The 22,718-nt window shown below is 41.0% G+C and overlaps 1 protein-coding gene, 1 long non-coding RNA gene and 9 other non-coding genes across 12 annotated transcripts in view; 6 read left to right on the top strand and 5 right to left on the bottom strand.

Moving 5' to 3' along the window:
* Window positions 1-474: 474 nt before the first annotated feature.
* Window positions 475-17,485, bottom strand: LOC111671323 (ATP-binding cassette sub-family G member 4-like). Its single transcript, XM_023428428.2, has 15 exons — window positions 16,514-17,485; window positions 10,005-10,279; window positions 8,124-8,241; window positions 7,803-7,935; window positions 7,571-7,621; window positions 7,344-7,489; window positions 6,930-7,053; window positions 6,700-6,814; window positions 6,463-6,605; window positions 6,237-6,335; window positions 5,893-6,061; window positions 5,655-5,755; window positions 3,732-3,890; window positions 3,524-3,642; window positions 475-2,144 (listed from the first exon to the last, which is right to left on the bottom strand). The coding sequence occupies exons 2-15, from the start codon at window positions 10,264-10,266 to the stop codon at window positions 1,919-1,921; spliced, it is 1,965 nt and encodes a 654-aa protein (XP_023284196.1). The 5' UTR covers window positions 10,267-10,279; window positions 16,514-17,485; the 3' UTR covers window positions 475-1,918.
* Window positions 17,486-17,539: 54 nt separating this feature from the next.
* The window catches only part of LOC147817860 (uncharacterized), a 12,394-nt gene continuing 7,215 nt past the window's right edge, over window positions 17,540-22,718 (bottom strand). Inside the window, exons 1-3 of one of the 2 annotated variants that reach the window (XR_015438608.1) lie at window positions 18,585-18,990; window positions 17,772-17,838; window positions 17,540-17,666 (exon numbers count right to left, since the gene is read on the bottom strand). This is a non-coding gene — a long non-coding RNA (uncharacterized LOC147817860). Of the gene's footprint in view, window positions 17,667-17,771; window positions 17,839-18,584; window positions 18,991-22,718 lie in introns of those variants that run through there. The other variant, XR_015438607.1, reaches the window with a different exon arrangement.
* On the top strand, window positions 19,644-19,717 carry trnat-agu (transfer RNA threonine (anticodon AGU)). Its single transcript has one exon. It is a non-coding gene; the product is annotated as a tRNA-Thr (tRNA).
* trnat-agu (transfer RNA threonine (anticodon AGU)) lies at window positions 20,019-20,092 on the top strand. The gene has a single exon. It is a non-coding gene; the product is annotated as a tRNA-Thr (tRNA).
* On the top strand, window positions 20,377-20,450 carry trnat-agu (transfer RNA threonine (anticodon AGU)). Its single transcript has one exon. It is a non-coding gene; the product is annotated as a tRNA-Thr (tRNA).
* Window positions 20,878-20,951, top strand: trnat-agu (transfer RNA threonine (anticodon AGU)). The gene has a single exon. It is a non-coding gene; the product is annotated as a tRNA-Thr (tRNA).
* Window positions 21,218-21,291, top strand: trnat-ugu (transfer RNA threonine (anticodon UGU)). The gene has a single exon. It is a non-coding gene; the product is annotated as a tRNA-Thr (tRNA).
* trnat-ugu (transfer RNA threonine (anticodon UGU)) lies at window positions 21,574-21,647 on the bottom strand. Its single transcript has one exon. It is a non-coding gene; the product is annotated as a tRNA-Thr (tRNA).
* On the bottom strand, window positions 21,933-22,006 carry trnat-agu (transfer RNA threonine (anticodon AGU)). The gene has a single exon. It is a non-coding gene; the product is annotated as a tRNA-Thr (tRNA).
* On the bottom strand, window positions 22,292-22,365 carry trnat-ugu (transfer RNA threonine (anticodon UGU)). The gene has a single exon. It is a non-coding gene; the product is annotated as a tRNA-Thr (tRNA).
* trnat-agu (transfer RNA threonine (anticodon AGU)) lies at window positions 22,557-22,630 on the top strand. The gene has a single exon. It is a non-coding gene; the product is annotated as a tRNA-Thr (tRNA).

Below are 22,718 nucleotides of genomic sequence, written 5' to 3'. Positions count from 1 at the left end.
TTGGTGACAGTGGAGAGAAAGTGGGGACTACCAGTGACCCAGATAGAAGCTGACTCTCGGGGTGTTATGTTGAGTTGTGCCTGTTTGCCAAGAACTGAAGTGGACAATAATAATTTCTAAGGCAAAGTACGACGTGGAAACAATGCAATTTTCTTTGTCGGCTTTATCAATGATGATAAGTTATCTGACTGAGAAGTAGGAGTCTTGATATCTGAGCATGTCTGAAGACTTTTTTCTGTTCTTCCATGTGTTTTCAGGCAGAGCATTTGGTCTTTCCTGCCTCAATAAACTGTTAAACTGTCCGCTGCTTTTAAATGGTTAAACGTGTGGTCACCCACTCACTCCCCCCAGGCTCTATCTGATAAGAACAAGTCATGTTAATGCACCTTTATTAAAGCTGCACTTCATGTAATTGAATTGACTGAATCGTCCATGTATGTTTCATATGAAGAAAGGAATTTCAGTCAAGGCCAGTTGGTGCAAAAACAAGTTTATTAGTAACAGTGAAAAAAGAACCAGCTATTTATTTTGTATGTGAATGGACTGCACTTATATTCTGTATCAACCACTCAAAGCACTTTACACTGCAAGCCACATTCACCCATTCATTCACATTCATACACACCAATGATACATCGAGGACAATTTGGGGTTCGGTATCCTGCCCAGTGACACTTGGTGACCTCTGACCTTCTGATTTGTGGACGACTCTACCTCCAGTGTGGAGGACTGAGATCACAAGTGGCAATAATGAGTTATCTTTGCATGGTTGCTGGGCTCACCCCATGCACATGCACACACGCACACACACACACACACACACACACACACACACACATGCACACACACGCACACACACACCGTACTTCCTTACACTTAATTCTCTTTGGTTGTTCTCCGAGTCCCCTCCATCCTCACTGTGCAGTCCACACACGTCATTTTTTTCTCCATAATAATTCAAATAAAACATGAAACTTCACATAGCACCAAATATGACTGCATGAGCTTGTTGCTTCCATGTGACATTACTGGATGAAGTGTGGAAACAAAAAAATAATAATGATACAGTTCAGTTAATTCATCTATTCTTGCTTAAATACATTTATATTGCATATAATACTAAAGATAATACAGCACAGTATAAAATTATTAAGGCTGAGCAATATTTATTTCAACTATGATTTTAGATTATATTATGGAAGTAGAAAAAACACCCAATTTTGGTAGGTAATCATGACGGAGCTTAATTTACAACTATCAACATGTTAAAAAAAAACTATTGAGCTCAAACAATGATTAAATTGATAAACAGGAAATAAATGCTTTGGACTCCAACAACAAGAAGAACAAAAACTGCTTTCATCCAGTGTACAGATATAATGATCCCATGATTATCACTGAAAAACTTTAATTCATTTTCACTCTCTCAGGCACAATACTTCACACTTTATCCTCCTGCGCAACAGTTTGTCCACAGGTTGTTTTTTTTTTTGGCTAATAGAGGAATGTAAACACTGTTTGTATTTGCACATCTGCCTTAAAACATTTCTGTCTTGCAGGAATATGAAATGTACAGTATCTGCTGCTGAGTGTGGCTCAGTGTGTTTGCCCTCCTTCATGACTGATCTGGCTTTGTGTGCAAGAAGTTAAGTTCTGGTGTCTGAGGTAAAACAGGTGTATGTTGGTTTCTAAGACGACTCCTCACTGCTGTGCATCGTCAGTCACTGCCCTCCACGGCTGCTGGCAGGATAACAGATCAGGATTTATGCTCTGTCCTTTTTTCTTTTTTTTTTTTAGCAGCAATGTGTTGAAATGAAATGAAACAAATTCCCACATGACAGAGGTTGTTTTTTTGTTTTGTTTTTTGTGCATAGAAAGAAAGGGGCCTTTAGTTTTCAGAAGACGAGCCAAATGAAACCTATCGCTCAGACTTGACCTTGTAGCGGAGGACAAGGTAGGTGGCCAGTCGTAGGATGATGAAGAAAATGCCGAGCACAATGAAATCCATGTAGAGCTTTGCGTCCTCCACGTCCAACAGCTGCAGGACCTCCTCAGGCTGCTGGAACTTACACACCTTCCCCGGACACTCCAGCTCTGAACGGTTCATCCCGTAGATGGACAGGATCACCCCTTCGAACCCGTACCTGTGGCAGAGAAACAAACACCGAGGAAAATTCATGACTGGAAGTCATGTACGTGCTCCTGATTCTGAGAAAAAACAGATCAGACTTTAAACAAGCAGCACGCTGATGATTTCGGTGCTTTTATTAAAATCACCAACATGGTGCTCGATGGACGTCCATGAGGTCCATAAGATCAACAGGGTTAATGGTGCGTTCAATTTGCACTGGGAAGTTGGAAATTTCAACTGGAACATCCCCTGAAGTCAGATTTCCAACCTGGAGAGTTGGACGAATCTCAGCAACCCTGACCTCAAAATCCAAGATGGCTGCTCCAAGCTATAGTAATATACTGTTTACTAAAGCTCCATATTTTCTTCTTCTTCTGTTTTATTTCAAGTGTTGAGCCATAAGTAAACATATTTGTGGTTTTCAGTGTAGTTTTACATCTCCTCTCTCAGGCTTCTCTCTGGAGCTCTAGTAACAACAGGTCGGTGAGCCAATCAGAAGAGAGGATTGATCTAATCAAAATATAGCAGATTTCAGGTAAAACACTCAGAGAAACCAAATCCTGCAAGAATTGGATAGTGTGTCCAGGTGGGCGGGGACTGAGGCTTTGATACTTTCACAGTATTAATATAGAACCTAGACCTGATCTATAATCACACTACACATGGACAGAGACCTGCAGACTATATGGATCTTAGCACTTTTGTCTTCCAACTTCTATCTGTGGACATGTTGCCATGGTTGTATAATGACGTTTTAACCTGAAGGTTTGTCTTGATGAAAACTCATGGAGTGTCCAAAACACTGAGGGTTCATCATATGGGTAAGATGAACTTATTGGACAATGGAGGAAAGGTCAGACCCCCCCCCTCTAGGGACCTTGAATATTCACAGCAAATTCCATCAAAATTCATCCATTATCTTTGGACAATGTTTGCAAAGAGGAGTGGTTCAGAACTACTTTAAAGCCAACTTTGATTTATCACAATCTACTCAGTAATCCCTGACTGCACAGGAAAAGTGTGTGTGCACAACTGCAGTAAGGACAGGAGGGTCAAAGCTGAATGAGTCAGTCGCTCTATAAATCTGGAGCTTTGTTAAAAACCAGACCACTTGTTTTTTGACCCATTTCAATTCTTCTTAAGGACGTTGCTGCATTCACAAATATAAAATAATAACTTAGTGAGAATAGAAACGACGACTGAACTTGGTTGTAATAACTCGGGATTATAGTTTAAGATATTTAGCTCTGGACAGATCGACAACCAGCATCGCCATCTTTATGCCTCATTGGAACGAACCAAAAAGCATTAAATTGTTATTAAATAAATGTACACAGTTAAGTCATTGGTGAACTGAAGTAGCTACAGTTTTTTGTTGCTGAAGGTACACACCTGACATACGACACATAGGAGCTCCACTGCAGATACTTGGGGATGGTGTCGAAGTTCACGAAGAATCCAGAGAACAGCAGCACTGGGATAGCCGTGACAGGTCCTACAAATGTGGCTACCTGTTTAATATAAGGACGCAGAGAATGTGTTTCATATGTGGAACACAAGCAAAGGAATCCTGTATTTAACAATGCAAACCTAGCAGTACCTGTAGTGAGGTGGACGCGGCCCCAACCAGCAGGCCTAGCGACTGGGCTACCAGGGCGGTGCAGGTGGACAGGGCGATGAAGAGCAGGTAGCGGCTGGCCTCAGGAGGCTGCTCTGTCATCCAGTACACTATGCTGCAGTACATGATGGGGCAGATAACCTAAAATAACACTTTGATTAACCTTTATTTAGTCACAGAAAACCTTCATCTCATGTGACCTAATACTGACGTTAGAGGAAACACGGTGGGTTCAGATCGATCATAAACAACTGAAGTTCATTGATAGATTTTTATTTATTGCCAATAAAAGCATGTTAGGAAAATTTCTTCAAATGTTTCTGAGCCACATGAATGATGGTGTAAAAGAGGGAAATGTCCCACCCACACAGAAATGTAAATTATGACATGTATGCCTTTATCTCAAGAGTGATGCTGCCACATATGTCACCTATATAATCATACATGTACATCCTCTGGATATATGAAGATATAAGTTTATAACATAGTGTATATGAAATACCCACAGTAAAAGGTGGATATGTACATTTATTACAAATATCTACGTGATGATTTTTTATATGGAGTGACATGTTCTGACCAAATTTATTAATGATATGTATTTAATTTGTATATGCAAGTTTATTAAAACAACATACATACACCAATGCTATATGTTTTTATCATTAATTCTTATTAATTTTAAACATGTCTATGTTTTATATTTACATATATAATATCAACATATACTGACAGGCTTTGGGATAGATATATATTTATATTATTTATATATAACATATGTCTACAATATAAGCATACATACATAAACATACATATTTGGGCTAGACATATATGTCAATACATGAAATTGTTCTAACTTGTAGCATATGTACATATATTACATTTGCATATGGGGTCGTGTGATTATAAATGACACATCAATAAATATGATGATAGCAAAAAAAAGTGTAATTTAAAACCCTTTAAAATTCATTTTAAAATTTAATTTAATGTCATTTCATTTCTTACATGTTCTATATGAAAATTTTACCTCATATGTACATATATATGTATATATATATGTATATATATATATATATATATATATATATATATATATATATATGTATATATATATGTATATATATATATATATATATATATATATGCATATGGGTAAATACACAGTAAGTTTCTGTTTTTATCTCGTCACAGATAGATAGATAGATAGATAGATAGATAGATAGAATAGATAAACAGATAGATAGATAGAAAGATAAATAGATAGATAGATAAACAGATAGATAGATAGATAGATAGATAGAGAGATAGAAAGATAGATAGATAGATAGATAAACAGATAGATAGATAGATAGATAGATAGATAGATAGATAAACAGATAGATAGATAGATAAACAGATAGATAGATAGATAGAAAGATAGATAGATAGATAGATAGATAGAAAGATAGATAGAAAGATAGATAGAAAGATAGATAGATAGATAGATAGAAAGATAGATAGATAGATAGATAGATAGATAGAAAGATAGATAGATAGATAGATAGATAGATAGATAGATAGAAAGATAGATAGATAGATAGATAGATAAACAGATAGATAGATAGATAGATAGAAAGATAGATAGATAGATAGATAAACAGATAGATAGATAGATAGATAGATAGATAGATAGATAGATAGATAGATAGAAAGATAGATAGATAGATAGATAGATAGATAGATAGATAGATAGATAGATAGATAGATAGATAGATAGATAGATAGATAGATAGATAGATAGATAGATAGAAAGATAGATGAACTGTGTAGAGCTCTGTGTAGTTGTGTTTTGCATTGTGCGGTTTGTCGGCACTCAGTTCCCACAGTGACCCGCCCCTCCGACCTCAAACACTGCCAGCTCACCTGAAAGGGGATGTCCGCCATGGTCTTGGCCAGGTAGTAGGCCTTCAGGCTGTACCAGTAGTTAAGATGCTCCCTCAGGAACACAGACATCTCCAGAGGAACTGACACATGGTGCAGAAAAACATTTACATGCATCGGTCAACATTTGAGATTCTGAAAGGAATGGACGTGGCTCATTGGCACAGCAGGATCAACAATAAACATCATGAGTCAATTCCCTCCACCAGGTCATACTCACAGGTTAACACGGTCGGCATGAGCGCACCGAACATGATGAAAAGCATGGAGAAGAAGAGGAAGCCGGTGTTGTTAAAGACTTTGCTGGCGTCATTGCCAATGTTCAGATAGAGCAAACCTATTAACACACCTATGGAGATGTGGGACATCAGTCTGAGGTGGGTCAAAACCTGACAACAGGACAAAAGCAGAAAAAAATATAAAAACCAAAATCACAGACGTGGGTGATTAAATAAAATTTCAAGATCAGTAAATGTGGGAGAGATACTTTTCCTTTCACACATTTTAAAACCGGTAAACAGCCACAAGACTTGTCCTGTGACGTTTTAACATGTCGTCACCCACCTGGTCTCGGCATATTGTTATGAAGGTTCTCTTGAAGAGGATACAAAACTGTGTTAGCGTGCTTGTGGCAAAAGTATGTCTCTCTATGTGTCCAGCGTCCTGTGGGAAGTGGAAGCAGATGATCAGTGAAAAACCGTGTCCAATAATCATACAGTAAGTCACTTCACAAAACACCACAGCACAACTACAGTCAGGGCTGGATCAGACCACATCATCTGCTACCCACCTTGGGGTATTTCCCTGCACAGACTGATGTGCCATTGTTACCACACTGGTTCTTCTTCTCCTCTAATGCGCACATTCCACCTTGGACCGCCTCGAACAGCACCGGGTTCAGGTCTCCGTACTCTCCTGACGCCACTTCAATGACTGAAGCAAAGACAAAAGAAAACAAAACATAACGGTCATATCCTCAGGCAAAGTAACTGCGGCACATATGTGAATAAATGTGAGGTGAACGCACCGAAGTCTGCAGGGTTGTGGTAGGTGGGACAGTACAGGCCCAGGCTCTTCAGGTAGGGGATGAGGTACGGGACTGTGCCTTTGTAGATGCACTGTCCCTGACTGAGGATGTAAAGCTGTGGAAGGACGAGATTACTCAAGACCGACATGTAAATGACTTTTCAAAAAAAAAAAAAACCTTTTCCTACAGCGTCCCGTAAAAATAAAACCCTTCGATCGGCAGGTGCATACCTTGTCAAACATCTCAAAGAGTTTGGCACTAGGTTGGTGGATGGTGCAGATGATGGTCCGTCCTCCCAGCGCCAGAGAACGCATTAGTGAGACCACCTGATAGCACGACGCACTGTCTAAGCCACTGAACAGAGAGAGAGAGAGAGAGAGAGAGAGAGAGAGAGAGAGCAGACACTGTTAATGAGCAGATAGAGAGAAACATGAGAAGACAAAGACGAGTAAGGATCAAGATATTATGACAGTTGTTCTCATGTTTAGTTCAGTGATGGCTTCACCTCGGGATTGGTTCCTGGTTTAATCTCTGCTTTTACAGGGGAACTCTGCAGACATCACACATACACATCATACGTTCCAAATGTGTTTTAAAAATTTAAATTAAACCCTCATCTGCACACCTGTGCCTCTGCGACTCACCTGGTGGGCTCGTCGAAGAACATGACCGGAGGGTTGTTGACCAGTTCGAGGGCGATGGCCAGACGTTTACACTGACCTCCCGACAGCGAGCTGGTGCGGGTGTGAGCACAGTCGAGGAGCCCCAAGGCGGTCAGGATCTCGTTCACCTGGGCAGGTAACAGGAGAGTGTTTGAGGTCGGGATTATTGCTGTGTTTATGTCAAGCTAGCAGATGTTTGTTTATCTCACCAGAGCTTTCTTTACATCCACACTTTCATCCAGCTTCAAGTTCGCTGAAACCTGCAGGAAAGAGAAACACACACAGTCGTTTAAATCAACAGGTTTTTACAGGACAGTCACTCCCGCACATTTTTATTTATGTCAAATATAAAAATAAATGACATATTTTGAAGATCTTACTATAATAATAGAAGTTTCAAAATAAAAGCACACTTTGAGCATGAGTCGGAGTGCTCCTCACCATCATGGCCTCCCGTGCAGTGAGGTGTGGCAGCAGCATGTCTTCCTGCATGATGTAGCACGACATTTTCCTGAATTTCCTCAGGTCCCTGGGTTTACCATTGACCAGGATCTGACCCTTCATCCCTGTTTCCCTGGGCAACAGGAAGGACACACACACACACACACACACACACACACACACACACACACACAGACACACACACATAATGAACACACAAGCTTCTGCTCTAGTTGTGTGACACATGGATTTCTTCCATAGACGCCTGATGACAGCTGATTTCCTCTAATCGTGCTGTGAACCTGTGTTTTACTCTCTCACCTGTATCCAGCCAGAATGTTCATTAAGGTGGACTTCCCGGCCCCTGAGGGCCCCATGATACCGATCAGCTCCCGATTGCAGAACCTCCCGGACAGGCACTTCAGTAAGGCTTTGAAACCTGACGACAACGGGGGGGGAAACAACAGCATCACATACGTCAACAATGATGAGGTAACACAGGCTCCTCTGTTTGTTTTAATATCCAGCTTCTACAAACAAATAACTAAAATTCAAAATGATTAGATCTGTATTAACTAATATTTTTTGGCCACTGAAACAAATGAGACAAGTGAACATGACATCGACAGCTGAGGAAACGAGAAGAGAAGAGAATTTCCACGTCTACTTTTAGAATCAAAAACAACTACACACACACACATACACACACACACATACACACACACACACACACACGTTGTCGCTGCAGGTTAAAATACCCACAGTACTCAGGTCTGTCCAACACAATTAGTGGATACTTTACTGTAATATCAACAACCATCTTGCCATAAATGATAAATAAAATAAACAACCTGACTGGTTAACTGGTTAAAAAGTCAATTACTTTGATCTTTATTGACCAAAATACACATGGTAGCACAGGCGTAACTACTGTATTTGTATGTTGCTGTCTTCTGACTCCACTGTGCAGTGTTCATTGATCCTGTGTGAAATCCATGGACACAGATGGATCCTGGGGAGGGCGGCGTTTCAGCCCTGGTGACTAACAACCATTTCTAACAACATCCAACAACTGGAGCAAAAAAGACAAAGAGGAAACAAATCAGCGCAGCTCCCTCCGCTCTCCCCTCTGCATCCGTGTGTGACAAGAGAGATCAATAAGAGAGTATGGAGAGCTACAGTAACTCAGTGAGCATCAGCTCAGCTCTCACTGCTGGAGGCCTCCACAGTCAGTCACGTGCTGATGTGCTACTGGTTTAGTTTAATGGTGTTGCTGGGCAGAAAGAAAAAAAAGCCCAGTAACAGGATTTTTTCTCACTCTGAGAACAGAGTCGTATTTATTGTTCATCTGTTATTGTTTGGTTACTGCAGACTGTACAATATTAATAAATAACATCTAAAATAATAAATATATTCTCGATATTCCCAGATCAGAAATGTTGGTCTGATCTGGTCGTATTTTCTGCAGCAGTCTGAACCATGAAACAAACTACACAAAGGCATCCGCCATGGACAGAAAAGACTGAGTTGTACCAATGTTACATAGGTAAAAGAAAGGTCTTGGTAATGTCTTTAATGTGGTGAATAAAAAAGAGGACAGCATCAGACGTAACACCCACGTTCTTGGCAGTCAGAGGTGTCGCGGGTTATAGGAAGACACAGTTCAGTGTCGTCAGCGTAACAGGAAATTAATTCCATGACAGTGAATGATTTCGGCCAAAAGGTGAAGTATAAATGGAGAAAGGCGGATAATATCTGTGATATCAAAGGCTGCACTGAGATCGAGTAAGAGAGGCACAGAGGTGGAATCTGAATCTATAGAAGGCAGAAGATCGTTTATCACTTTAGTAAGTGCAGTTTCAGTAAAGTGACAGGCCCTGAAGGCAGAGGGAAAAGGGTTCAGAAACATTACTGTTAGATATGTGGGATGAAAGCTGCTGGGATACAACTGTCTTTTACTTTTGAAGAATGGGAAACTGTGCTCCAATATACAGCTCGGCTATGGTCTCCAGAAAGAGCGGGACGTGAGGAACTCATTTTGAATCTTAATATCGTGTATTTTACTGCAGAAAACGTCTAAGAAATCATGAGCTGTAAAGGACAAGCAGTAGTTTAACCACAGTGTCAAACAGAAATTATTATTATTATCATTACCCCTTCACAAGCTGATTAAAATAGACGTGACAGGGAGGTGTGTGTTACCTCTCCTCCTCCAGCACGGGCCCTCTTGGATGGTGTAGGAGAGGTCGATGAACTCCAGGTCCACGGCCGAGCGTTTGGGCAGGTGGGAGAAACGCTGCGCTTCGGTGATCTCGTTCTCCACCTTCTTCAGGTGGGTCAGCATGGACGGCTCCTGCTGCTGCTGCTGCTGCTGCTGCTGAGGCTGAAGTCCGTCTCCGTTACACATGATGCCCTCCTCCATGGGGATGCTCACAGAGTCAGGTTCCAGCGCCTTATTGTCCATACCAGCTCTGTGTCTGTGGGAGGACGGGGAAGGTTAAAAGGTAGAGAAGAGGAGGTTAGTCATGCTTAATTATCTGCTGGCATGTCTAATTTTACAGCTGCAGCTGGGGACAGCAGTTTTGGAGGTCATTTAATAAACATTCTCCATCCACACTGAGACAACAAAACAGCAGGACACCCGAGACAGTCTGTGGACTCTTTAATACCAGAAAAAGAAATATTAACTTCATGCTTTTCGATGCATTGTTCCTTTCTCACACAGCCACCACAGATCATGAGTGAATTTGACAGTGAGTAGAAATGCTTTTGAAAGGTTTCATAGCTCCAATGTTGGTATGGTGAGAAGGCCAAAACAAAGAGACGAGGACAGGTGTTCAATGCTCAAACACGCTCATGAATCATTAATAATGATGATGTGTTTTATTTGGAAAAGTGTTGTAGTCACAGCTACAGCTGGAACAAACTGAGGTGAGTGTGAATTCTAAAACACAAAATGTGAAAGAGTGACTTTGATTGTCTATTCCAGACTAGATTTGAAATGCAGCAGTGAGTGAAGTGCAAATGTTCACCTCTCTGATTATTTGGGGTGTAACGTTTCTGAAACTATGATACCAACGTCCGTGAGACATTCAAGATCAATGGGCCAGGTTGGAATTAATAGTTTTTAACCAAGCAGCTGATAAGTCGGTTCATCACTTTGGTCCAAACTGATCAGCAACTACTGGATGAGCTGCTGTGAAATGACAGATTCTGAGATTAATAGCTCCCAGACGATGCACTCCACTGACCTTGGTGCTATTCCTTTCTTTTCAGGGATGGATGGATGGATGGATGGATTGCCATAAAATTTATTTCAGACATTCATGTTTTCCATGGCATCAATTCTAATAAAATTTGAATTTGTCAAATATCAAATACTTCCAAAAAAAATGGCATTTCTATCAAGCTCAGTTAGTACTTTGTGTTTAGTGCTAATTAGCAAATGCTAATATGCTAACAAGCTAAACTTAGATACAGATCAGAGAACACATTTTATTACACATTAAATCTCAGCATGTCAGTATGGTGACATCAGCATTTTGCTAACTACAGCCTCACTGTCTAGCAGTAGACTAGTCCTAGTCTTGTTATTCAGTCCTCTCTTAGGACATTGAACCTCTTGTTGATACAGTCAGTGGCCTATGAGCATTTTGCACTTTACTGTGAATATTTTACGGCTGTATTCGGTTGCATTACAGATGCATTTTGCTTTTAGATTTTCTGCATTTTGTGCAAAATGAAAAAGTGTCTAAAAACAGGTGGATGGAAACCCACCCAATGACTCAGTTAGTGGCACTGCTGATGCAATACATTCAGTTCAGCTTGTACATGTGCAAAACACATCTACTAGTTATACTTCATTGCGAGTCCAGCTTCAATGGAAATTTATATACCTTTCCTGGGAAAAGATAGTTTAGGCGTGACCACCGTCAGACAAAATCCACGACCGTCTAAGCAGCAGAAATATGCAATCCTCCCTGTGATCGCAAGGTGATTAATGATCATCGAAATGGAGATACATCTAATCTACTTTGTTCCGCGCAGACCACTGTAAAAACGGTTCCCAAGTCTGAGGTGGTACAGTAATTTGTCCTTTTTGAGACAGAAGTCTCATTTAATCACTCATGGGGTTCATAATCTCCTTGGGGATTAAAATCAACTTTCTTTTCTACCCTTGATCTGCTCGGAGCAGGAGGGGGATGGAGTTACGGCTTGGGAAAAAACTCTGCAGACTCAGGTACACTACCAAGCACAGAGAGAAGTTAATGTATGGGAAATGCCTGCTCCTTCACTTGCCCTCCCGATCACACCTCCACGCAGGCACATTTCACTGCCAGCGTGGAGGGAGAAGCCAAAGAAAAGTCTTTCGTGGACGCCAAAAGGTGTTCATAAGAAGGCAGCGAAACGGAGAGACGTGTTATGAATGCCAACGCGTCACGAGTCAACTACACTGTTCTGAATGAGAGGGAAGGTCCACAGAGGGGAGAGAGGAGAGGCAGAGAACTCAGTGACCTGGGATCACACCACTTCAGATTATCTACAGTGTTGTATCTGACTCTAAGACTTGATGCTCCAAATGCAGCTTGATTAAAGGCTCATTAGAATCACATAAAGTGGTCAGGTCCACACGGCTAAACGGAGACATCAAAGTGATGATAAAACATCATGGCACTTGCCTGATTCAACTGGAATGAACTCAGATGAAAAGTCTAATCTGAAGATTTCATGTACCATAGATCTCTCCGAACGTTAGCGTAAAAAATACACACTCTGCTATGCACGTGTTCTCTGGTGAGACTATCCTCCTGTATCAAATGACGCCTTAGGTCATCTCTACAAGCCGCTTATTACGACCCATAGCTATGTTTTACTGTGACAGGAGTAAAGGAGGAAGTTAGGTCGGAGAGGTCGACAAAAAACTTTCAAACAGAATATCGCTGTTCATTTCCTGTTCGGATCCACGACCATTCCACAACCTTAACTGTGTGTTTATTATTGTAAACGTGACGACACAGGTCCTCTAACTTTAAGGACTTATTTTAACCCAAACCACTATCTTTTTCCGAACTTAACCAAGTAGTTTTGTGCCTGAACCTAAATCACATGTTTATTATAGTAACCATGACAAAGAAGGTCCAGTACACCTGGTGCTGGTTCGCTCCTATGGGCTATATCATTGTTACCAGGGTGATGAAGGTCCGGTGGGGCACAAACCTAGGGACAAACTACCTATATGGTGCTTTAGGTTGGAGGGGTTGTTGGCTTTAGATTAAGGTATTAAACAATGAAGTTGATCTAATCTTTGTTTAATCCAAACCCAACAGAAGTCCCAAACCTTGTGGAGTACAGGACGACTGTTCACCTGCTCAGTGCTGTTTCCTTTTCCTATTTCCAGTTGTGCAAGATATAAACTGAGGAAAACTGCCGATGATAAAAAGTGCTTCACACTGTCAAGCATTATTTGAATGTGGATGACCGTTTGAAGAGCTCAGCCAATGAAGGAGAAACCCTCCAGTTGATAAGGATTCTCATTGGTCTGTGTTGAAAAGGGGGCTTCACCTTGGAGTAACGGATCAGCAACAGTTGTGTTGTTTTCCAAGCTATTGCAGAGGATCAAAGGGCCAAGAACCAAAAGGAGTCAGATCGGACAGATGTAAAACAGCTGTCAATTAACAAGTCAGTCTCCTGGCTTCCCGGCGACAGAAACATTTTTTGCCAAAATGATGACGCAAGAGCTCTGCAGGAGAGGTTGAGGATGTGTGGATAAGGTGCATCAAGCCAGAGAGTCTAGACATGTCCAACTACAACACTTCCCTGATGCCAGTGAACATCTGAAGCCTCACAGTGGAGAAAAGTCAATTCTAGCTGCATCAAAGGGAATGAAAGTGTCAGAGTTTCTGAAGAACAACAGGCGGCTTGAGGGTCTTGCATCTCTCTGAAAGCATGAGGACTGGCCTGCAAATGCAATGGACGACTCAGTAGACTCTCAGTAGAGTCTAGTCCTACTGACCAGCTCATCGCCTACATTTCTGAATGGAGGAAGCTCAGTTGCCTCAGATTGAAAGGGATTTTTTCACCGGAGGATGATTACCACCCAAACAGGACCAATCAGGACAGGATCACATTCACACCCAAGAGTCGTGTCTGGTTGTATCCTGGATGATCTATTAGGAGCAAAGGTTGCCAACATTCGCCATTGCCTTGATGCTTAGTCACTTCTTTGAAACAGGGATTCAAAACAAGAGATTTCTACTCTGTTATCTAGGAAAGCAACAGTGTGCAAGACAGAGTCCCATATTTAGGTTAGATCCACTTTTGGAAGAGGGATTCTCGAAGACTGAGTGAAGGAGCGGTGACCGAGGAATCCAACTTCATTGAAGAGTGCAAACTGCAACTTAATGTATGGTAATATTTTGGCTCCTTTTATGATATTTGTGTATGAATTGTTATGTTCGCTTACAATTAGGGGCCGATGTGTAAGAGTTAGTTGGATGTCGCTGTGCTTGTTGCCGTGACTCAGGTATAAAGGTTGTAATTTCACCGTTTCCTTCAGGTGTTTGACCAGGTGTTTTTTTTAACCGCCTTGGCATCAAACATTGCACTGGTCATGCCGGAAGTTCAGTTTATTTGTTTGTTTGGTTTTTCACTAGGAACTACTTGGAGATAGATTTTACTCACCCTGATGCACAGTGGAAACAATAAAAGGACTATTGTGATGTAAACAGAGGCGCTGCCTTCAGATTCTTTTTGTAATGCAACTCACAGCATGTTCGGGTCAACCGGGTCACTCCACGACATATACTCTCTGTTTCCCAGTAATATAACTATACAGTGGAAACCACACGCTGTCCTTTCTTTTTGTTGATATGTTGGTTTGTAATGTTTGTTGTGTTATCGTTTGCTGTAAAATGATGCAGACCACATGTTCCCTTTAGGGAAAAACATTACGTCGTTAAATTCTCTTTTGGTCCCATTTTGCTTAAACTCAGTAAATTCCCATCGTAACAAACAATATGGATGAGACTCAAGACTGTATGTTCTCTATAGGCAGGTAGAGGTAATGGCACTCTGAGAGGTCAGACACTGTAAAATCAGTGCTGTGTTGTGTCAGCTGGACACTCACAGTTTTACAGACAAAAACATCGTGTTGAAAAGCTTTAAACCTCAATTAAGGTCTGATTGTTCTGCGAGTGAACGTCCAGCCTCACGGCGAGGCCCCGCTGCTCTTACACAACATGAGAAGGCTGAACATAAGGATTGTACTGTGCACTGAACAGCACTGCTCTCCCATGACTGTGTAAGGGTGAGAGCTAATTCACTGAAGAGGCTTTGATAGAAGAAGAAAAAAAAAAAAATCCTCGTCAGAGCTACACAGGCTCCATAAGCCACCACAGCACTTTTTACACACAAGCTGGAAACAGCTGGGGGGTGTGTGTGTGTGTGTGTGTGTGTGTGTGTGTGTGTGTGTGTGTGGGGTCGTCTATATGTGACAAGTTTATATGTCAGCTGTACAACTGTTAATCGGTGATTAACGAAGAAATAAAAGGGTTGATTTGGGCATTAATTTGTTTTCTTTCACTTTTATTTAACAGTGAATAAATTGTGTTTATATTGTTTATTGTATTCAGTTTATAAGTGCACTTCCGCTCCAGTCATTTCCTTCAGGAATTCCACTTTCAGTTCAATTCATCACCTACACTTAAACTATCATTTCAGCTCCTTTCATCTCTTAAATTTCAACTGACACGTTCAATAATTACACTTACATTGACACTTAATTCGGTGCTTACAGTTAAACTGTTACTGCAGCTTCTTTCAGCGCCTTCATTTTCCTTCAGTATTTTGTATATTTATCAACTGTTTCAGTATTTAATCTAAACACTGTGAGCAGACGAAGATCTTTCCCATAACGTTTTATCAGGGATAAAGGGATAAATAAAGAACATGACTTCACTTCTATCACTATATCACATTACAGAGTAAATAAGAGCTAATAAGAAAAAAGAAATCTGTTGTTTTGGGGTGACAAAATGTTGAATGTACAGCTATGACATTGAACGACTTTGCTATGATTACACTGAGTCTAGAAGAGTTTGTATCTGTTTTTATTCGTCAAATATTACATATAATATTTATAGATACTCAAGGGACACAAAAGAACAAACTCACAAATGAATGAATATTAATATTTCATGTTTTTGAATCATTGATGGACAAAAACTGATGGAAAATTATTTTTTATCTGGCTTTTTTTCCCCTCACGTAACACAACTTCACAAACTCACTCTTTGACTTCAGCAGATTATTGTGTCACATGATTAATAACTAACTTAAGCGTCACATTAATATTATTAATTAAAAGTTAAAAGGAGGCGTCCCGGCTGAAGCGTGATGAAAGCATTCGCTCTGAGCTGATACGCTGCTTAAGATCACAAATAACACAAGAGGGAAAAATAAATATATTATGTTTTCACTCTTTACTTGAATTTCATAAAACAGAATTCACTGTATGACAGGAGTGAGTACTTGCTCTGCTTTGAAAGCTACAGAACATATGATAAGACAGAGTTGTGTGAGTGGACAGGGCACAGGCTGAATGGTGACACATCCTCTCCAGGGAGAGATGAGCCGTATGAGATAATGACAGAAACACTTGTCAGGAAAAGATAAAGGAGAGAGGAGCAGAGCGGAGAGAGCGAGGAGCTTACGTTGGCTGCTGTCCAGTGAAGTATCGTTGTCCTCTCCTCAGTGTCTGTCAGGATGTTGTTATCCTCCCCGGCTGCTGCATTCAAGTATCAAACAGTGTCTGTACCAGTCTGCTGCATCTACAGCATCGCTGCATGCCAGAGCCCGGCAGAGCAGAGCCGAGCAGGGAGGGCGGATCAGCACAGGGAGGGAGGGAGGGAGGGAGGTGGGTGGGCTGGAACGTAACAGGACGGATTGAGAAAGGACACTGAGCTACTGTACCGACCCCGCTGTCAGGACTGGGTCACATGGAGGGGGGGGGGGGCATGACTCCTCTGCTTCGTGGAAATGTGGATTTCTGTCTTTATAATCTTCATCATGGGGGACAGGTGTAGGCTTAGGTTTATGTAACCCACATTTCTACACTCAAAGACTCATTTCCCACATTTTAAGACAAGGCCAAACCAGATGCAGAGTATCAGCAACATCAGCTCACAAAGACAACTCACTCTCATTAGCAGCTAAGTTTATTCATTAAGGGAAAGATAAAGGTCTAAAGTCAAGGTCCACATCTTTCAACCATATCTCATCAGTTTGTTTAATTAACTATCCTCAGAGAAGAAGCAGGAGATGCAGTTGTAAAAACTTAATGAGAGGACCTTGATGTAGTGAAACAGTTTCCTATCTGGTCCTAAAGACGCCAAAATGACTCAACAACTTAAGAATAATTCTAATTTATATCACATTAACTGAAATTTTGAGAACTTGAATGGCAGTTTCTACATAGAAACTTTTCTCTAGGAAGTTGTAGAGATGCAACAGAGACACGTCCTGTGGAAGCTGGAGACACTGTTGAATTCATCTGAGTCTTTGGGGATGTGACAAATTTACCAACAAGCCACAACAAGAGGAGAGCTGCATATCTCAGACACCGAATCCACTGATGAACGTGAACCCCACAAGTTCTGACTTGAAAAGATACACAACACTGTACAGTGTACGGATACACACAATTCTTTCCATCCCCCTCACCCCCTCCCCGTCTTGTCTATCATCTATCTCCGACTCCCCCTCTAACTTGCCAGAAGGGAGGAATTCTCCAGTGAACACACCTGGTGTCAGACTGGGATGACGGGCCACTTCAGACCCACCGTCACGTGTCGGGTGGACGGGGATCTAAACAGAAAAGAAACAAAAAGAGCTTCTTTGTAAAAGCCTTGCCTTTATTTACTAAGTAAAACTTCTTTCAGTTTGTCAGTTTCAAGTGAAAAGTTACATTACCACACCCTAGGAAGAAACGCTGTGTTGTAGAAGGGTCACACCAGGCAGGTGGCCTCTCCTCTGAAATCTGGGAAGAGGTGGTCGGTGTAAAAATGCATCATTTTTATGATAGACATTTAAAAAAAATCTTGGCCAAAATACTTTACAGAGAAGTTTAAAACTTATTTACATAAGTAAAATGAAAATACATAGATAAATAGGTGTATCAGACAAAAATGAAAGCAATCAAAAAGCAATAATAAGACTAATAAAGAGACTAGCGGCAACTTCTGGGGCTGAAAGATGAAACAAACACTGCAGTTCCTCTAATGGCCACTGGAGGCTGGCTCCAACAGTGAGTCAGTCCCCATAGACTCCCATGTTAACTTTACAGCAGAAATAAACATGTTTACAGCAGTGAAGCTAACATAGTAGGGATATGATTTATTTTTGCAATGTTATGTAAGTGAAAAGAGTCAGTACTTGAAGTTTGTTTTATGTGGGAGTTAAAGGACATATCCTGATCAAAGATAACTCAGATTCCTCACAGTGGTGCTGGAGGCCAAGGCAATGCCATCTAGAGTGACGATCATCAGATAAGGTGTTTCTGAAGTGTTTGGGGTACAACACAAAGTAGAAAACATACAAAAGAAATGAAAAGAAATCACACATCACAACATCACACTTCTTTCTCAACATCTCTCATGTTCAACAGCCTTTGAAAATACACTTCCAACCCCTTTTTGTCAGGTTTTGCAGAGTAGGACGCAGATACAGACCATCCGAAGTGGGTGAAAAGGTGATTTATTAAATGAGGAAGAAACAGAAACTTACAATAACTGTGAAAATGCTGAAAACTCAAAATCCAAAATCATAGGGAAAACACTGGAACAAAACAGTACAACCAAAGATCCAAACAGACAAAGAGCAGAAGCAGAGACACTAGGGAAACAGGAAAACAAACTGACAAAGGGGAGCACAGAGACTAAATAGACACAAGGGAGGCAAGGGTGATTGAACACAGGTGAAACACATTAGGGCGGGGCAGAAAATCAACAAGGAGGGAAACAGGACAAAGACAGGAAGGAAATAAACATGAGAAACAGAGGGTAAGTTGTTACAAAATAAAACAGGAAATAATCCTGAAGTCCAAACCAAGGTGTCCAAACATAAGGTCCAAAAAGTGTTCTAACATAAATTTTTTAGCAATTAGAGATGAAAAGAGCAACTGCAGTAGTAATAGAATCTGTCCTGCATTAGACTAAATCAGGCTGGAATAAACAATCTCTGAGCAGATACTATTTTAATTTTATGGCCAGATCAGAACCAGAGCACAAGAATAACTAGTTATGTTCTGCTTGATTAAATGATTTTGAACAAAGTGGAACTGGCAGAAAAGCTTTCACTTCATCTCACAGTGTTGGAGAGGTGTCCTGTTAGTGGTGCACTTACAGTGCTTTGAGCCCACTGTTCTGACCATTAGTGTTATCAGGGAAGGCTGACATACTTTATGACATTTGAATGTTATATAATTACACTTTCAGTTCTTATTTTGGGTTTATGAGAGTCTATCATTGTATTGATCAGTTACCATCCGTGACATTAGGGAAATATGTTTATTCGCTTTCTTGTGTGCCCCCCCAAATAACAACAGGATGGTTAAAGCACCTGTCTTGTAAACATGAGATCCTAGGTTCAAATCCCAGCAGTACCTGATTATCAGTGAACTTCCTTGACTTATTGTTTGTAGTGTATGTAAAACACTGGAGGCCAGCAAAAAAAATATACAAGGGTGTTAAGTTGTTGTTTCAGGTAAATTTTAGAGGCATATGAAATCAGTGTAAAGACGTGACTGGACTGTGAAATCCTCACTGGTCTGTACTTCTATACACAGGTGCTGTGGCTTAGTTGGTTAAAGCGCCTGTCTAGTAAACAGGAGATCCTGGGTTCAAATCCCAGCAGTGCCTGATTATCAGTGAACTTCCTACACACATTGACTGTAAACAAAAGAGGAAAAACCAACATGAAGTCTCTCAGTGAGATGTTTTTCCACCACATGCTGCCAGAACATCATCTCAGCTCCTTGTCAGTGCTTCTCCAGGTCTCTGAACTCTACTGGAGTGATGAACACCATAGCACCTGATTCACATCATTTTCATAATCGTGAAAACATCAGTGACACCTCTTGCCCTGTGGATGGAGGCACTGTCACCCTGCTTCTCACTTAATTTTTGACTAATTTGTCACTGGTCTGTACTTCTACCCACAGGTGCTGTGGCTTAGTTGGTCAAAGCGCCTGTCTAGTAAACAGGAGATCCTGGGTTCAAATCCCAGCAGTGCCTGATTATCATTTAATTTTATTGACCCATGATTTGTCGTTTTTTCACGTCACCTTTTGGTATCTCCTCAACTCACTTGAACCTTGGTAGAGGTGATACCAAAGAAAGTACCTGGTACCATCAACTTTTGTCCAATGGAAAATCAAAAAAGTCGAGTTGAGTTGAGCTGGTACCATGCAGTGGAAAAGGGGTGATGGTGGTCCTGGTGGATGCCTTGACAAAAAAACCTTCCAATAGTGTCTGCAGCCTTTCGATAGAAAAGTAGAATAAAGGAAGAAACAATAAAAGGCGCTGTGGCTTAGCTGGTTAAAGCGCCTGTCTAGTAAACAGGAGATCCTGGGTTCAAATCCCAGCAGTGCCTGATTATCATTGAACTTCCTACACACATTGTCTCTAAACAAAAGAGGAAAAACTGACATAAAGACTTTCAGTGAGATGTTTTTCCACCACGTGCTGCCAGAACATCATCTCAGCTCCTTGTCAGTGCTTCTCCAGGTCTCTGAACTCTAATGGAGTGATGAACACCATTTGTCCTAAAGATATTCCATCATTTGGTGTTTTGATGACGGTGGTGGAGAGCGCTGTCTAACACTTTGCTCCAAAATCTCCCATATGTGTTCAACTGTGTTGAGATGTGGTGACTGTGAAGCCCATAGCACCGGATTCACATCATTTTCATAATCATGAAACCATCAGTGACACCTCATGCCCTGTGGATGGAGGCACTGTCACCCTGCTTCTCACTCAGTTTTTGACTAATTTGTCACTGGTCTGTACTTCTACCCACAGGTGCTGTGGCTTAGTTGGTCAAAGCGCCTGTCTAGTAAACAGGAGATCCTGGGTTCAAATCCCAGCAGTGCCTGATTATCATTTAATTTTATTGACCCATTATTTGTCGTGTTTTCACGTCACCTTTTGGTATCTCATCAGCTCACTTGGAACCTTGGTAGAGGTGATATCAGAGAAAGTATCAGGTACCATCAACTATTGTCCAGTGGAAAATCAAAAAAGTCAAGTTGAGTTGAGCTGGTACCATGCAGTGGAAAAGGGATAATGGTGGTCCTGGTGGATGCCTTGACAAAAAAACCTTTCCGAAAGAAAAATAGAATAAAAGAAGACAAGATAACAGGCGCTGTGGCTTAGCTGGTTAAAGCACCTGTCTTGTAAACAGGAAATCCTGGGTTCAAATCCCAGCAGCGCCTGATTAGCACAGAATTTCCTTGACCTGTTATTTGTGTTGTATATAAACCCCTGGAGGTCAGCAAAACAACATCCACAAGGGTGTTAAGTTGTTCTTTAAGTAACACCAATACCCCTTTTATAATGCATGGTAGAAGCTCAACTCTACTCAATGCTACTCAACTTTTTTGATTATCCATTGGCCAAAAGTTGTTGATAATACCTGGTACTTTCTTTGGTATCAAGGTGACGTGAAAACATAACAAATAACAGGTCAAAGAAGCCCCTTTATTTCTGTGCTAATTAGGCACTGCTGGGATTTGAACCCAGGATCTCCTGTTTACAAGACAGGTGCTTTAACCAGCTAAGCCACAGCACCTGTTTTTTGTTCTTTTTTTTTTTGCCGCACACACCATTTAAAGGTATATTTGTCAAGGCGTCCACCAGGACCACCATTACCATTTTTATAGTGCATGGTAGCAGCACAACTCGACTAAATGCTACTCAACTTTTTTAATTTTCCATTGGGCAAAGGTTGTTGATTGTACCTGGTATTTTCTTGGGTATCACCTCCACCGAGGTTCCAAGTGAGATGAGGCGATACCAAAAGGTGACTTGAAAACACACACAACAAATAACGGGCCAAGAAAACTCTGTTATAATCAGGCACTGCTGGGATTTGAACCCAGGATCTCCTGTTTACTAGACAGGCACTTTAACCAGCTAAGCCACAGCACCTGTCTTTTGTACTTTTTCTTTTTGCCGGACACACCATTGAAAGGTCATTTTGTCAAGGCGTCCACCACGACCGCCATTACCATTTTTATAGTGCATGGTAGCAGCACAACTCGACGATATGCTACTCAACTTTTTGGATTTTCCATTGGGCAAAGGTTGTTGATTGTACCTGGTATTTTCTTGGGTATCACCTCCGCCAAGGTTCCAAGTGAGTTGAATGGGTACCAAAAGGTGACGTGAAAACACACACAACAAATAACGGGCCAAGAAAACTCTGTTATAATCAGGCACTGCTGGGATTTGAACCCAGGATTTCCTGTTTACAAGACAGGCGCTTTAACCAGCTAAGCCACAGCGCCTGTTATCTTGTCTTCTTTTATTCTATTTTTCTTTCGGAAAGGTTTTTTTGTCAAGGCATCCACTAGGACCACCATTACCCCTTTTCATTTCATTTTCATTGTTGCTTAAGATACATTTTCAAGGCATATAATGTCAGTGCAAAGACGTGACTGGACTGTGAATTTGTCACTAATCTGTACTTGTACACACAGGTGCTGTGGCTTAGTTGGTCAAAGCGCCTGTCTAGTAAACAGGAGATCCTGGGTTCAAATCCCAGCAGTGCCTGATTATAATGGAGATTCCTTGGCCCGTTATTTGTTGTGGATATTTTCACATCACATTTTGGTATCGCCTCAACTCACTTGAACCTTGG

This window comes from Seriola lalandi, unplaced genomic scaffold (assembly GCF_002814215.2).
Source record: "Seriola lalandi dorsalis isolate HSWRI2012SDOR001 ecotype SW California unplaced genomic scaffold, Sedor1 jcf7180002054875, whole genome shotgun sequence".
NCBI lineage: Eukaryota > Metazoa > Chordata > Actinopteri > Carangiformes > Carangidae > Seriola > Seriola lalandi.
This window is presented reverse-complemented; position numbering and strand designations above follow the sequence as displayed.